Source organism: Hypomesus nipponensis, chromosome 12 (assembly GCF_054491055.1).
Source record: "Hypomesus nipponensis isolate SF chromosome 12, ASM5449105v1, whole genome shotgun sequence".
Classification (NCBI taxonomy): domain Eukaryota; kingdom Metazoa; phylum Chordata; class Actinopteri; order Osmeriformes; family Osmeridae; genus Hypomesus; species Hypomesus nipponensis.
This window is the reverse complement of record NC_140372.1, coordinates 11,866,089-11,883,148: the sequence shown is the minus strand read 5'-3', so window position 1 is coordinate 11,883,148 and position 17,060 is coordinate 11,866,089. Positions and strand designations below refer to the sequence as shown.

Here is a 17,060-nt window from a genome sequence, read left to right as displayed (position 1 = left end):
ATCCGAGTTCTATGTGTGTGTGTGTGTGTATGTGTGTCTGACAGGTGTGCACTGGAGAGTGGGTGTCACAATGGCCCAAGGTGTGGGTTGGAAAGAGAGAAAAGACAGATAGAGAAACAATTGAGACTCCAACTGACAGGAACTTTTTCAAGGTTGCGCCGTTTCAATGCACCAAAGTGCTTTGGGAGAAAGGAATGTCTGCTGTTCCAACCGCTCGCGCCGGAGCGCCACACGTTCAATACAATCTGCCTCCGCGGACTCCGACAACTCTCATCCCTGCGTCCTAGTCAGTGCATCAGCTGGGGAGAGTAATTGCATCAGACACACAACATCCTTGGAGGGGGTCCTTGTCTTTGGCCTTGAGCCCAGGGGTCCTGAGGGGCCGGGGGTCCGAGGACTACAGACCACCTCCTTTCTGGTCTTTGGACCAATTAAGGCGGCTTGCTGCGCCCTGGCTGTCAGAAGGGGTTCGTCCCCTTCTTCTGACATGTCTTCGATACACCCCGCTGAGAGTCTCTCTGTGTCATATCTCCCTGGACACGAGGCTGAGGGCGACCTGTCTATCATCTGCTTAACACACACACAAACACACGCCACCAGCCACTCTGCATTGTACGGACGCTTAGGTCCCTCTGGCACCTCCGTCCAGCGTGCGTGTGTGTGTGCGTGTGTGTGTGTGTGTGCGCGTGGTGGGCTCTAGGCCACGGCGAGTCAGCCGTGCTCCCCTCATCGTTTTAATCACCTCGTTAGGCGCAGTCAGTCGCCACACACTCTCTGGCCACCATTCCTCTTCTGGACGCATGCCCCCCCTGACCCAACACTGGTGCTGCTACTGAGGGAGCAGTGGGGAGGAGGAGGAGGCAGGATCTGTCAACCTGCAAGATAGCGTGCCATGGTTGTCTGTGCTGGGCCAGACTGGCACCAAAGACTGGCATGCACTAGCGATGCCCACAGGCCCCCTTCGAAAAACCCTTCTCTTGTGGCTCAGGACATGACAGATGTATGTCAACTCCCAAATAACAGTTTCTTCTAGAACGGCATGCTGTACCTAATCTATCTATTCCTCTGAGTTCTCCTTCTAATCCACTGGATTCTCTCTTGGTGTGGGGTTGTTGGAGAGTTTTTTGTTTGTTGCCATGATGACGTTCTGACAAGGGTAATAATTGACACAGTAGGTAAAATGTAACATGTATATAACATGAGTGGCATTGCTTGCTTGACTGTTAATAAATAATGTGATAGCTCTGAAGTACAGTACTGTAAAGTTGATATCAAGATACATTTCCTAAAATAAAATAAAAAAATGTTGGCTACATATTGTTTCAGCGTCTTTTTTCAGAGCTCATTGCTGGTTTCACTTTGCCCACTAACCCCAAAGGAGAGAGAGCTTGGAGGGGCCGAGGGGCGTGAGCAGAGGGAGGGAGGTGTGTGAAAGGGAGGGGGCGGTGTTAGACAATACCATTCCTCAAATATATTCCATCCCTCCGCCTCTCAAGTGAAGCTTTATCAGCTGGGATCGGTTGGATCTTATCTCGCATATAAGCCGTCTTCTGGACCTGATAACATTTCGGGAAAACACAGAAGAGGAAAGAGCGGATAATCTATGTGCTTTAATATTGACTGACTCTTGCACTCGGTGCACGAGGGCCTTTCTTATCGCCGTCATCATCTCTGAAGAGGGAGGACAAATATCTACACTTCTAGCACGATCTTATCAACAAAACAATCTATTGTCTGCGCGCCGGGGGGTCACACGGCTCATCGTGCAAGAGATTTTTTAGCGTTAAATCAGAATCTTTCAGAGTTGCAGAGTTTGCTTTAACAACCTAATTTTACATTTTGACGACTCTTAAGATAACCAGTAATTTTGCGTAATTGCAGGGCTACATGTGGGTCTTTGAACTGATAGTTAGGCTAACTTGTGTGCCCAAAAAGTAAACAGCAAATTGTCTGACGGCAACTAGGCTATATTAATGGTTGGGAGGACCAATTAAAATGTTTTGTGTCCAAAACCAAAGAGAAGAAAATAATTAATTTGGAATTCAATAAAATACAAGAAATCCTTTGAGATTACCTGTGCCTGAACAGATTCAAGGTAAGCATCTAATATTTGTTGTCGAGCACAGTTAATTTGATAAAAACACGCAGGCTTAAAAATTAAAGGAAAACGTTATTTTTTCGAGTGACAATGTTTTAAAAAATAACAGTTTTCTGTCCAGACCGAGGATAAGCCCTACACCTTGATAGTATATTAGGGACGTGCCTTTTTTATAACCTTTTTGAAAACAACACGTTCAGTTACCAAATCCAATGTCCAGCAGATGTCAACATTTTTTGCCTTCTTATTGTTACATGCTGTCAAGTCATTCCGCTCGAGCCAAGCAGATGTGTTGATCTCAACATGACAGATGGTGATTTTGAATATGGAATATGTTAATGCAAATAGAATGTTTTCTCACAATATTTACCATAATTTGTTTTCTTAATGTAGAACCTGTAGAAAAATGTTTTAATTGAATTGTCGTTAGCAGTTTATAGTATGTGTGATAGAAATTGACTTATAAAAGGCCTGCACACATTTCTTGAAAATTACAAAAGTGCAAAGTAAAAAAATATAAAGTGAAGGCAGACAATTGTTAGGCTTTTGAATGCATGATTACATTATTTTGAACTGAAAGAGAAACATTTAGCCTAAATTGGTTCACTTCACGTCATCCTTTTTGGCACATGGTGAACGCCTTAATTTAGAACTCATTTTAAAACCTTTCTTTACTTTTGTTTTTAAATATTGTTGTCGTACAAGAAGAAGAAACACTTTAAAAAAAAGTATATAATCTATTGTTTTACTTTCTTTCAGGTATTTGGGATAGAATAGGCTCTGGTAAATCACAAAACAGACTGAAAATGATGCTGAGTCCAGACCAGACTGACTCGGACCTCGCATGGGGTCAGTCCGACCCAGAGTCAGTGCTGAATGACATCAAGGTTGGATGCCTGTCCGACGAGCCCATGGAGGGGGAGGGGAAGACGAGGTCGCTGGCCCCCCCGGCCCTCAGCAGGGAGGAGAAAAGGAGGAGAAGGCGAGCCACAGCAAAGTACCGCTCGGCCCACGCCACGCGCGAGAGGATCCGCGTGGAAGCTTTCAATGTTGCCTTCGCTGAACTGAGGAAATTGCTGCCGACTCTGCCCCCTGATAAGAAGTTGTCCAAGATTGAGATTCTGAGACTTGCAATATGTTATATCTCTTACCTAAATCACGTTTTAGATGTGTAGCCTACGGTTAAAAAGCAGAGGTTATCTGGTGCCAGACCGAAACATGAGTGTTACATTTTAAACAAATGAAGTTGTCATATAAGGAAAACGAGATGATGCTGACTAAATCTGATCTGGCGAGATCAGTTTTTTTTTCCTGAGGCACTGAAAAGCATCAACTCTCGAATTCACATGACAACTGAGCAGACAATGCAACAAGCGCTGAGTCGTTTGAGTTAGCCTATACGATGCAATAATTTGACATATGGGACATATTTAGAACACACGATAAGCAGTCATGTTTAGTGTCCACCAACACGAAAAATAGCACTCAGTTGTAGGCCAATGGATAATTTGATGAAATGTCACCCCCCATTGTTTTGGGGAAATTAGGATTTTTTTTTTCGTTATGAAGTGACTGTGGGTACCCAGATGAACGAGAGAAAAGGATGTAAACAAAATGATAGCTGCTCTATAGAAATAGTTTAGATGATGTTTCCTAAAGGAAAAAAATATTCAATGCATAAGTGCCACTTATGACACATGAAATTGTGACTTTAATCATTCTTTTAATTGTCTATTGAATTATTTATTTAAATGTGTTAATAACGAAGCTTATCTAATTTATTTTATGTTTATAATAGGCAAACGTATTTTGTAAAAATGTCCATTGTTTGTATTATTGTATGCTTATATATTTTAGGCTGTGACGTTTAACTTCGAAAGTGATTGTGTTGCTCTTAAAATGGCACTTTCTGTTAGCCTATTTATTTTTACTCTGTTTATTTAGTATGTTAAATGTCATGTCACTTATATTGTCTATCAATGGCGACGATGAGCACTTCATATGGGGTTAAACCCATTAAACGTTAAGTTCCCTGCGTGTTACAAAGGGAAGTTGCAGCAGGCCCACAAAACAGTAAACAAAAATACCGAAATTGTAAAATATTTCACACTCAATTTCAAATGCAAATGATTCTAAGATATTAAATTAGACATTAGCCAAAATATAATTTGATTGACAGAGAATGACAGTTAATGCCTTCATGGTGAAAGGCGATCAATTTACAATTCTGAAGCAAACTTCCTTGGCTGTGACCAAAAATCATTTCAAAATAGTCAGATATGTTTTTTTTATGTTTTGATTTAGTCTACCTAAAGCTAGTTGTTTATTTATTCATGTATTTGTCTCTGTTTTGTATTTGAAAATACAATAAGTACTTTTATAGCGAAGAAAAACATATCCTCTATCCAAAGATTTTTTGTCTCTTCAGGGTTGTGTACTTGTTGCTTTATGCAGATATTTTGTAGTAGAGTTATTGTGACAGCTGGTTTATAATGAACGCATTTTTCATATTTTCCGGTGTTTTTTTAATTAAAATTGAAAAACTAAAATGATGAGAAATTCGTTTTTTTCTTGAAAATCTGAATGTTTGTTTGTTGTAATGATTGTTTTTGGCATTAAGCGCATTTGATTCCATTTCTGTTCCAATTCTGTTTTCCGTCAGAATAATTTGGAGTTTATGATCCTATCTGAAAATACCCTTAATTCTTATGAAAGTAAAGAGAATTGCAGTTATATGTAATGAAAGGCGCACAAGTGAGTGTGCTTGCTGACTTGCAAAATGTCTTCCTAGACTAACTGTGCGTATCATTAAAATTATAGACGGCGTTTTACGGCAGTAACATGTAAGTATGACGTCAGGTAACACTGACTGATGATGCATTCACACGCATACACACACAGAGGCACTGGTCAGGGAAAAAGTGTATATGTGTGATTTTTTCCCTGTGCATGTGTTTGCTGCTCCTCCTCGCTCCTGGCTGAAAGGCGCTCTCCCCAGAGAGGGGGCAGGTGTTACTCCAGACGAGCCAAGACAACCAAATTACTGGCCGTCTGGCACCTCCCGTGGGAAAGAATGAGAGAGGGATATAGAGAGAGAGAGAAATAGAGAGAGGGAGAGAGAGAGGGCGATGGAAATTTATGTGTGCAGGCCCAGCCATGTAATATTGCCAAATGGTAGCAAAGTCACCATCTTTATATTCATATATTGGTGCCAGATATAGGTCATGGGTTCAGGTACAAAGATGGATTAAAGATAGACGGTAAACTGTACTAATAAATTGAGTATTCGATTAATGTAGAACACAACTGAGAATAGTTAGATGTATGTGCACAAAATACATACATGTCAACAACAATTTATACTGCCAGGAATCTTTACTGAAATTAGGAAAGAACCAGTCCTTTCAGTGCTTTACCTGGCATCACATCCGCCTCTCAGGCTCAATATCATCTCTTTATCGGCCTTTCACATTAATCAGTGACATTGTTTTTAATGTGTATGGTAACATACTTGTTCATCAAAATCATATGACCATATAACCACATGCTCTCTCTATTTGCTGTAAATCTACTCCTTAAATAATGATTGATGTTGAAATATTGGAAATCTATGACCAAGCATTGATGTGCACTGCCTGGACCAGTTTAATTTACAGAAGATATGAGGCATTCTAATGAGCCAGGGACCTCTCTCATGGCCAAGCTTTTAGAACCGGTATAAAAGCTGGGGTAATCCTGGACACTGTTAAAAACAATTCTTGAAGTACTAATTATTTTGTGTGCTGGGACCCGATCTAACCCTTTATCCAACATCCTCAGGTGGTCACCACAACAAGCAAGGTCTCGCTTTAAATCTTTTTATCTGTGGAAGAGAGAAGGGGATGTTTTAGTCCTGTCCAAGGTCTCCACATCTTGCCGGCACACTCTCCAGATCAGAAAGATGACCTTAGAATGTCCACACAGCCTTTCAATCATCCTGCCCCTCTTCTTTCATTTTCTTTCTCCCCCGCTTTACCTCGAGTGCAATCATTGAAGTTACTAATTCAATATGTGCTGGAGTACCACTCGTTGAAGCTGTTTATCAAAGAATTCACATTCAAAACAGTTGTTGTACTGTTTACTGTTTTTATTAGCCTTCTGGAAGCCAAATATATTTGTCTCAACTTGATTATTATGTACATTTTATTTGACTATTTTAGCATGGATGTATCTTGCCCCGCAATACATTTCCCGCACTGTTCCTTGCAAATTGTTTTCAATCCAAAATCTAAACCCAATCACACCGTGGCTGACAAGATTGGGCCATGGTGTTCTCATATCTAGTGAGCATGAAGTCCATCTGTATTTGCATGAGCTGCTGTAGAAGGACCATGTGGTCTTCCAATCCCAAAAGGCTCCAACAGCATCAACCCTCTTCAATTTATTCTTTACACACTCTTAACAGGGAGAAACTGACAGCCGAAGACCAAACTGCTGTGGGCAGTGAACAGACTGCCAGTGTGACCAGTGCATATGTGTTTGTGTATGTGAAAGAGCCATATTGCCTCTCTTCCCCTCCCCATCGCTGTGGATTATGTAATAGCTGAGGTCTACAAGTGACCATATGTCAGGAGGTGTACAGACGGACCGGGATTACAGTCACAATTACCAACATTTGGGCTTCTTCTCCCCTCCATCATTCAGGTAGACTCCTCAAAGCCTGAAGTAGGACAACACACACGTTCGTTTGATTCCAAGGGGTTGGATAGCTTTGTGTAAATTGGGACAGGAGGAGAGAAAAAGCGATGACAACAAGCAGCCATATGTTCATTGTGCGAGGAACAGCATTTGGGGTTTTGTGCACCGCTCCACTTTTTCACCCTTTCCTTTTTCTTCTCTGGGTATTTTGACAATGTTCAATGTTCAACCCCCCTCTCTCCACTCCTATTCCTTTTCCCCGCCTTCCATCTCCATCAGAGAGTTACCCATGTGTGTGTGTGTGTGTGTGTGTGTGTGAGAGTGTGATGTGAAGGGTGCGTGTGCAGTAGCAGCAAACAGCAAGCAGCAAGGAGCAAGCAGCAAGCAGCTCCAGCAGTACAAAGGCAGGTCCATGTGTTGAAATGCGGCCCTTGGGATGGGACGTATTATCCCTGCCCACTTCACCAGCAGGGTCCCTGGGCTGGAGCTGGCTCGTGGCCCTTTGTCTCCAAACAGATGGAAATGGGCAGAGGAGGAGAGCGAAAGGGAGGGAAGAAAAGAATGGAGAGATGGCAGGGTAGGGGGGGAGAAAAGAGAGTCAGTCTGTTCTCATTAACTCTGGTATTGAAGGCGACGTAGCCCCTCACAATGCGTCAGCAGCAGTGGATAGTCCCTCACTCATTCAGGCTCACGCACCGACCATCTGTACAGTGGGCACGTCACAAGGTGTGTGTGCATGCATTAGCCAATGCAGCCCAATCTGGCAAGTTAAGATGCGATATTCATTGGGTTTCTATTTGGTTAAGATCTTTCAAATCAAATTGTATTGCCTTTGTTGCCATTCAATCTGAAGGAAGTCCCTAGATTGTGTGTATGGTGAGCCACAAAGGCCTTTTCAGACGATGATGATCTGTTGTGGACCATTTGGGGTTATGATTTACAAACACAATTTTCATTATTGAATCTACAATTATGGTAGATAATTAAAAGTATTATATATTGAATTGACAGTGTTCACTCATCAATATAATGAATTAGGTATTGCAACAAATGCTTTGTGGTTTTTAGTATAGTTGATTTTAAGCCCACAGCATTTGCCTGATAAAAAAACACACAAACTGTCACATTTTTCATAATTCTATGGCCACAAGCCACCTGACTTCAAACCAACCAAATAGAAATAATTTGTCACACACTAAATGTAATAGGCCATAGCAGAGAGAATCTCATTTGGATAGGCCTAATGGAAAATGTTGCTCTTCAGAATCCAAGCCCCATATGGTCGTATGAAGAATTTCTCTATCTGTCCCCCTCCCATTTGTGTATCTGTGTGTGGTCTCATAAACTGTATTTCCTTTCACTTCGTCTTCATGTAAAATGCTTTAATTTTTCATTCCTATTTTTACCAAAACCCCTAAACTCATAAACTCTATGTCTTTAGGGAGGAATACATCCATCTTCCGGACACTAAATTTAATGATCTCAGGGTCCCACCTTGCAGGCTCAATAGAGACCATCTGCACGCTTACCGCGTTGAATAAACGTAAAAGCTGACAGTGCGTGCTGCAACTCACACGGCGCGCGTGCCTAGTAAATGAGAGCGCGTGACGCGTGTCTTGCCTAAACACACAACTGTGTAATCAGATTTACTGCTTTGACGTTGAATGATTTATTCACGCACAGAGGGATCTCTTTTGTCAAGAGTCGGTCGAATATCTATTGAACAAAGGCCTTGGCTGCTCCACAAAGTTATAAGATTTCAATTGAAAACATAATTATATATTGTTTTGGTTTGTATAGTCGGTTAGTTCTATGTCACATAACATTCATGATCATAAATAATACATTTATTATTGTTCCCTATTGTCGTTGTTGTTGTTTGACTTTTCATTTATTTTAGTATCATTTCAACATAACCCAATGCTTTCCCTATCATAATTAATAGAAATCCAAGTTGCCAGGCGGAAGTTGTCAGCAGGATGGGCCATTATCCTTTACGACTGACTGCAACTACTAAATGCAATACTCTTATGAGTCCAGAGCGGGGCGCACTAACCTTAAAATAGGAGGAATTTGAGGACTCCTGCCGAGTGAGATTCTCAGAACGTTGTTGTAGTTTGCATAATTTCATGTCTTTCATGATTTTTTACTACTGTTACCTACCTTTGAACAATCAGTGATAAGAAGAAAGTGAGTCATTGAAGTTTTGTCCATTTCAGATATGACACCCTTCATAATATACCCTGTTTGTTTAGCCCTCAGAGAGGTGTAAGGAAAAGGGATCAGGGGTCGTGCCCTGGTCATGACCCCTATTGTGTTCTTAGCGGGTGGCTGGGAGGGTTTAGTGTTGGAGAAGTGAGGCAAAGATAGTCCTGTATTACACAAAATCACCCTTATGTCAGAATCATCCTCATCTGGTTCAATAAATCAATAAGTTAATTCACAGAATATTTCGTTTATGGCAGCCTCTTGAGTGACACAAGAGGCCCTGCAGAGAGAGAGAGAAAATACTCGTATTTACATTCCACTTCACGAGCCTCAGTGATCTCATTGTTGTCTATCACTGACTGGATCCAAACAACGCGCTTGATCTCTGTATGGTCCAGTGGAACCCGCCGAAGGAACTTTTCACGCATCACTATCTGTTGTGCCTCTCATCTGAATGCCACTGTAACAATTTGGCGAATCCCACTTCGTAATACAAGCTACTTTGATTAATTGAGTGCTTTAATATAGATATAGGCGTCAATAGAGTTAACTAGGCTATATAATCATTACTAAGATAGGTATTAGTGTAGCCTACTTTAGGATTTAGCCTACATTTTTTAAGAATATCATGGTCCATTTACTCCATCTGGTTTCCAAAGCTACACAACCTGTCAGACACATGTTTCGTTCCACCAAACCTATGTTGCCTTTCGCTCTTCATTGTGTTCCTTGAAAGTGACTTTGGACAAAGAATAGTTCTACGGAAGTGAATGGAGGTAAACCACTAGGCTGATTATGATAAATACACTCATATTAAAATGCACCGATTTTACAGTTGTGTGCCAAATAACGCTATTCCCCCTAGCGCACCGTGTTTGCACTACAAACTGTTACAATATGCTATAATCCCGTTGAAATGCTGCCCCCTGTACAAATTGTGTGACCAGGGTAATTTACATGGTTACCCTGGCTGGCTGCTCCCTCCTGTACCGTGCGCTCCAGGGCGAAGTATTTCATTGACATTTTTAAAGAAATCTCGATACCACGGAATGGTATCTTTGCCGTAAAGGTGAGTCTGAATGTTCCGTGGTGCGAGGGAAAGATAGCCATGTCGACCAGGCTATCTTGGCAAGAGTTGCGATTCGTTTTATTCTGTGAATGCTACACTAGTCAGCCTCTTTTAAAATGTGAGTTCAGTCGTCTTGTTCCTGCTTTAACTTGGGTTACAGAGTAGACTACCAGTCTGTTTTCAGTCTTTCGTCTGAAATTGAAATACCAGTGTATTATATGTCAACATTTGGACCGAAACCGGTAAGTAACTTGCGAAAACGCCCTTGCTTTTGTGCGAAATGCGTTTAGAAAGTAGCTGGGCTTGTCGAGTCTACAATATTACATACTGCTTTCAATTCATTTGGATTTGAACGCATTCAACTCATGTCAGCGTTGGGTGTGAATTAACCCTTTCTTTCTGACAGTGTCGCAAGTTTTCTAGTCTTTCTAAAAAGATACAGTAGTCTAACAATTATTTTGACATCATTACAACTAATGTTGTCATTGCTTGGAAAGACACTGACATAATTGCTCACTTTGAAACTGTATCCCATGACGATTTTGTTGCTCACGGTTCACTGAATTGTGTTGTAGCTACACCTACGGGCTACCTTGTATCTACACACAGGCGATGCAGTTACCTATTTAGGTAGTTACAGCTCTGTGTCCATTTTCCTTCAGAATGGCAATATAGTCTCGGAAGGAATAAACAATCAGCTGTGACATGTAACCAACTGTGAATGGTTCGTGAGGCCACGGTAGGAACCGGGGACTTTCCTGTCTAGGTCCGCCATGATTGGACCACAGGTATAACGATAAATTGTTGGGCAGGCAGAACAGCTGTAGCTTCGCATATCTGCATGGTGTCCGATTTGTCCAACGTCCACTAAGAATGAAACGATTGTGTAAGCGCGTGTTTGAGAAACGTGTGTGTATACAGGCCTTGCTTACATGTCAGAAATAAACAGCCGAATTCTTCAAACATCCAATCCTGTTCTCGCGGTCAGGGGAATGACACATGTCAGATGTCTGAACAGCCTTCAATCAGTTTAACAAAACCTAGATCAAATGAGGGTACTTCTGAGTTGGAAACACCCGTTATATCTTTTTAAATATTATAGCGCTTTCAGTAGCCTATGGTGTAGCTGTGCAAGCAGCAACTACTACATCAATTAAAACTTGGGGATAGGAAAGCATTTTGTAGTGTTGGGATTCAATTGTTTTTTGCACCTGAAAACCCTTTGTAATCACATCCAGCGATGACATATGAACTAACTTGTAAAGATATTACACTGTCACACACAGACACAGTTGCACAGGCCATGCCAATCCTATTAAAACCCCTGACTGTATTACGACTGGTAGCCTACAAGTGTACACAGTGGCAGACTACCCATCTAACTCAGCCTTTCAGAGCCAGGATGGGTGTCAGTGCTTATAGGAAACGCTAAACAAACGAACGCCTTTTTGTTGTAAAACATGCCTGACTTGTCTGCTGACGAGAATGCACTCAGCAGTGAAAACGCAGGTCTACTCCTGCTCATGAATAATGCAGGCTCACATTATCATAAGTCTTTTATGTGTACACTCAGTCATATGTCAGGGGGATGTGTGTGATTATAGGTTGTTTCCTAGTGGGATTTGACACCCGCCCACCCCCCCAACCACAGACATCCCAGTCTCTCATCCTCCCTTCCGGTAACTGGTTCTGGTTTGTGTGTCTTCACATCTTACACTACTGCAAAAAGGAATATTTTAAAGGGGATGAAATGATAGCTATCGCCAAAGCTCTTCAGACTCAGCGTGCACATGTGTCATAGCATGAGAAGCTTCTCTAAAATGTGTCTGGGAAAGACTTGTCCTGTTGTGGTTATGAGAGCCATGGAACAACATTCAATGGCATGAGGAGAAGCAGTACTTAAACAGTCCTTTTTACTGGTACCCAGCAACGCAACTGGAACCCAGAAACGCTCACAAACTCCATGCTCAAAAATCATTACGATCCACTGCTGTAATCTTGGATAATGTGGGACAGCATACTGTATGTATGCTGACGATGAGAGGATAGACTTTAACAGCATTAGCTGGGCTCTCAATCCGCTAATCCGCATAGTTGGGAAGCCTGAGTGCTCCTACACATGTGGTTCGTTGCACCTATGATACTAGTCTCCTCAGCTCCTGACAGGAGCTTGGTGTCCACTTTCCTCATGTTCCTACAGCATGATGGGCTGTGTCAGACGGACGGCCAACAGTGTCTGTCTGTCTGTCTTTCTCTGTCTGTCTGTCCATCTCTCTCTGTCTCTCTCTCTCTCCTCATCTATCTGTCCCCCCCCCCTCTCTCTCTGACACTAATGGGTAGCTAAGGGGGTGACAATGTTGATAGAATTCCATGGGACTTAATGGGCTCGTTTGGTTCAAGGACAGTATCTGGTGGTGACCATGTGGCCATCTCTTCACACTCGCACACTCGCTTCCTACCCCCTCAGCCATCCCTCCTTAAGTGTCAAGCATCCATCATGTTGTCACATCTCGCTGAATTAATTGGTTCCTCGCGTGTTCTGTTTGCCTCTAGTTGTCTTGTCTGTGTGCGCCCGGGTGATGGTGGGGTGTGGATTGGGGGGGAGGGTGTTATGCACATAATGTTCATGCATGTTTCACAGACAGTGGGCTGAGGCAACACTGGCTCTTCAGGATGAAGGTTAATGAAGATTCCGGTTCGTGACACGCTGCTAATGGTGATGGGCTTTTAATAGGGCCTTTGTTCATGTGGTGGGAGGGTCTCCATCAGGGGATAGTTTGATGACATCTGCACATCCTGCTCCTGGATGTACACATTGCAAACACTGATTGTGAACGGACACCATTTTGTTCTTTAATATTCGTCTCGGAACACCCTACAAATGCTTTGACTGGGTCAAAGGGCTAATGTTTTGGTTTTTTGGACTGGATGAATGCAGTTTTTTTCCACCGAGAGGAGTCATCGCGAGAGGCAGCGAGAAGTAAGGATAATCAAACACAGAGTCAGATTACACGGTTCAGGCGTCTGATGGAGTTTTAATCTGGGATTGGCTGGTAATCTGTGTATAAACTGATAGGCTAAATCGTGGGTCGGGGTTATCTAGAATAGATATCCAGCTGTATCTGGATGTGAAAGAACGAACTGCCTCATCTCGTTCATGGAATCGTCAGGCTTTGTGGTGTGGCTTTGTTTTGGGAGTGTGATGGATATGCTATGCGGCCGACAAGCTCTCTGTCCCACGATTAGTTTTTCTCACAGCATTTCACGCTTGTTTGGTAAAATGTTTGTTTTCATATCCTGTGTTTGCTTGAGGGTGTTTACGTTTGCCGTAGCTTGTCAAGTGTGAATGACAGATTATGCACCTGTGTGTATAATGTGGGTGTGTGTGTGTGTGTAATATGTGTTTTTGTTTAACACGTGTGTGTGTGTGTGTGTGTGTGTGTGTACGTGCTTGATTGTCCACCCTGCAGCATATCCAAGTTGCCTACAGTAATTTCAGACTGCTTGAATAAGCTTCCTCGTTGCACTGGGACCACATGATTCATCCCAGACACTTACCATCTAATCTGACCTATTACATTTCAAGGACTGTGAGTGACGCTCTAGACATATAGCCCGCACAACAGCTGTTTGGGCCAGCCCCCCCCCCCCCCCAGCCCCCCCCCCCCCCCCCCCCGGGTGTGGCAAGCAGTGGATAAAAGGACGTTTACACAACGTGTGAGACGAGGAAAACAGAAGCTTCTGGAAGGAGGCGAATCAACAAGCACAGGGCAATTGTCACGGTGTGGTGTGCTGACGCCATGCGGGATCCCGTCACCTTCTAGGGTGCTAGGGGTCTTCCAGGGCAGGAACTGTTCTGTTGTCCTACCAGTTTTTAGCACACACAGCGTGGAGTTTGGTCCTCTGGTTGAGTCTGATGAGTCATGTGGTGGTCGCCATCAGGCCCCCACAACACCCTCCTCCCTCCCCGCCGCTGCACTCTCTTTGAACCCATTTCACGACCCTTACCCCTTCTGTTTAACCCTATTAATCCCTTGTTTCATCTCTTCATCCCTCTCTTCTAAGAGGCTTATGGCTGGACATGAAAATGTCAGTGAAATGTCCTTGCTAGAATCTGTACCCCAACTGCCGAATCCGAACCATGCGGGTCAAACATCAAGCCTGTGAGCTCAACCTGCCAGCCAGACCTCTCTCACCTGTCCCGGTTGATGTGCAAAGTCACGTCTGGCAGGATTTTCACAGACATTGTCGTACTGTCTTTGCTTTCTGACTCATCACATGAAGGTATTTAGCCCCTCCACTGCAGCTGGCGATTCAGCAGACTGAAAACCGGATCGTCATCGTTGAGAGTAGTACTTGAATGATTCAGACCGTAAATGCATTGTAAACGATTTCACAAGACTTTTAGGAAGTCCTTTGACTGAATGGGAATTGCCATTGATGGCAACCCACCTCCCACCAATACGCACGCACACAATCTGGGTCACGGTCCACACTTACGTTCCGAGTGGCCGTTTTGAATGCGTTTTCCTTTCTATGTAAACACAGCACTCTGCATGAGTAGCTCTTTTTTTTTTGGGGGGGGGGGGGGGGGGTGAGGTGAAGTGGCAATAGAAAACTGGTTGTGAAAGGAGAACAGAAGGATGCCCTACAGGGAAGCGCAGCCCGCTCCGCTGCCCACCATCCCCGTCGCGGCTGCACCACTTCATCCTCGTGTTTTACTGCCACGTGCACGGGGGCGCTTGTCGGAGGCTTTTCAGTCATGGGCTTCAATGGAGCTGCCGTATTTACACATTCAAACCATGCAGAAGACAGACGGGAGGGAGGAAGAGGGGAGGAAGAGAGAGTGTGTGTGGGGGGGGGGGGGATAGGATGCCTCTGGTTTATGTCAGGGCTGATCTGGGTCAGCTACGTGTGTCCCCCCCGTTGCATGAGGCCACGGTAGTTCCTGTCAAGGAGAGGCTGCTTTCAAGTGCGGGATTGTGTGTGTGCTCGGAATCCTGGAAATCACCTTCTCACTCCGCGTTCAGGGGGTATTCAGGCCTGTTCGGACGGCTCTCAAATCAATGAGCGTTTCTGTTTATTTGTGACTGTTGGCCTTTCGGTTGCGTTTGCCGTTTGCTTCATTTTCCAAGTCCTTTTTAGATGTCTTGTCTACACATGCATCGCTCTGTAAGGTACTACATTCACCTTACATGTGTGTGCATGCGCATCGATCTTGGCTCTCCCTCACGTCGCAACGGTTCTCTTCCTTTACTCGCGGATTGCACTCGCCCATTCCACCCGTTCTCTTTCCCTCTCTTCTCTCCCCCTTCCCTCTTTCATCTTTTGCCATTTAAGGACTGTTTACCATCTGCCCTCCCTTCTGCAGCCAAACAAAACCAAGTGCACCCCGTAAATGACGTTTATCTCTCCATCGAGTCTATAAATCCAGATTGTAAAGTTTGCCGGGTTGGGATGTATGTATGGAATTAGTAGGGGCTTTTAAGCCTTTGATATTCCAATCCACTTGATGCTCCAGTTGCATCTGCACTTCCCCGAGCATTTTTTTGTGTGGAGATTGATCCTCATGGGAAAGAATGTGCCTAGATTAGAGACCGAGAGCCACGATACTGCTACAAAATGGACTCCTGCTAAACCTAGCTTTCAAACTCTCATCCTCAGCCATGAGAGAGATCTACCTCTGGGTCTTTCCTGGACGACGCACAGAGACGAGGTCCTCTCGTCGTGGAGTGACTCCCAGCACTGTTTGGGCCAAAGTGTGACAATGCTGCGGCTGAGCAGTTTACCTGGAGTGCGCGCGTGTGCGCGTGTGTGTGTGTGTGTCGGCTGTGTGAGGTCACAAGGGAGGAATGCTGTGCTGGGAGAGGCAGCTCTACACAGGGGCGACTGCCAGATTCCCCTGGAGATGGCTCCTATTGATAACACTGGAGGGAGGTTGCGTGTGTGCGCGCGCGCTTGAGTGTGTCTGTGGGTATCGGGAGGAAGCCAGGGTTGTTACCCTGCATTTCATTGTGTTTGAGACATTGCACCAAGTGGACTGGGAACAGCATTCTATCTCTGCTGCCTTTGCCATTGTCCAAATCATTGATGTATACAGTGGCTGTAATTAGTAGCAGTTACTGGCTGAATGTTCAAAATAGGACTTTGTTGACCTTTCTGCTCTGCTGTGGTTAATTCAGTGGGAACAGGGAACCGAGTTCCTTCTCTTTATTTAAAGAAAGCCCTGTCCATGAGAAAGATTGAAGACACCTCTTAAAAACACAACTGCTTGCCAAATAGTAATGAAAAGAAGTTAATGAAGCATGCCTTCAAATTCATGTTGCTCTTGTGCCAGTTCCAAAGTAAAAACATTTGTGTTGTTAAATGCTTAAAGTATTAGTTTGTAACATTATGCACTTCAAGCCGGTCTCTGATCTCTCTTTCTTTCTCTCTGTATCTCTCTCTCTCTCTCTCTCTCTCAGGTTGATGTTTCCTAGCCGGGATCTCCCTGGGCTGCGTTCAAGATTGACCCCCGCCAGCTTGCAGCCTCCGCCAATCTCCTGAGCGAGCTCCGCCTCCTGCCCGACAAGACCGCCCACAAGACCCCCCTGCGCCTGCCTGCGGCCAAGACCAGCAACCTCCGCGCGGCCTTCGGCCAATCGCCGAGGCAGGACCTCGTTGCCATGGACACAGAGTCCACCTACTCGGGGTATTCGTATTACTCTGGGCGCTCCCGGGGCTCCCACAGGCACGGGTGAGGAAGAAGTCTCCCGTCGTCTCTCTTTTTTACTCAGTTCTTACTCAGTCCCCTTTGCCTTCCGTCTTTGTTTCACTCACGCTCCCCTCTCACGTCCTCTCTTTTTGTCTGTATCTTTCCTTTCAGTCGGTCCCTCTGGTCTCTTTCTCTCGTTCCGTCTCCGTTTCTCTTCCCTGCATCGCTCCCCACCCTCCCCCTCTCTCGCTCCCCCTGGCCCTGCCCGCTTCGCTGGCTCCCTGTCCACCCCTGCATGTCTGGCCCCTGGGGCT

General features: G+C 44.3%; 2 protein-coding genes across 4 annotated transcripts in view; both read left to right on the top strand.

Moving 5' to 3' along the window:
* The first annotated feature begins 2,401 nt into the window (after nucleotides 1-2,401).
* On the top strand, nucleotides 2,402-3,814 carry nhlh2 (nescient helix loop helix 2). Its single transcript, XM_084668381.1, has 2 exons — nucleotides 2,402-2,411; nucleotides 2,858-3,814. Exons 1-2 carry the CDS (start codon nucleotides 2,402-2,404, stop codon nucleotides 3,271-3,273), a joined length of 426 nt encoding a protein of 141 aa, XP_084524507.1. The 3' UTR covers nucleotides 3,274-3,814.
* A 6,149-nt stretch (nucleotides 3,815-9,963) lies between these two features.
* The window catches only part of LOC146261120 (vang-like protein 1), a 32,354-nt gene continuing 25,257 nt past the window's right edge, over nucleotides 9,964-17,060 (top strand). For all 3 annotated transcript variants that reach the window (XM_084668371.1, XM_084668372.1, XM_084668370.1), the window contains exons 1-2: nucleotides 9,964-10,052; nucleotides 16,517-16,788. In XM_084668371.1, the coding sequence (XP_084524497.1) occupies nucleotides 16,718-16,788 (71 nt within the window). In that variant the 5' untranslated portion in view covers nucleotides 9,964-10,052; nucleotides 16,517-16,717. The remainder of the gene's footprint in view (nucleotides 10,053-16,516; nucleotides 16,789-17,060) is intronic.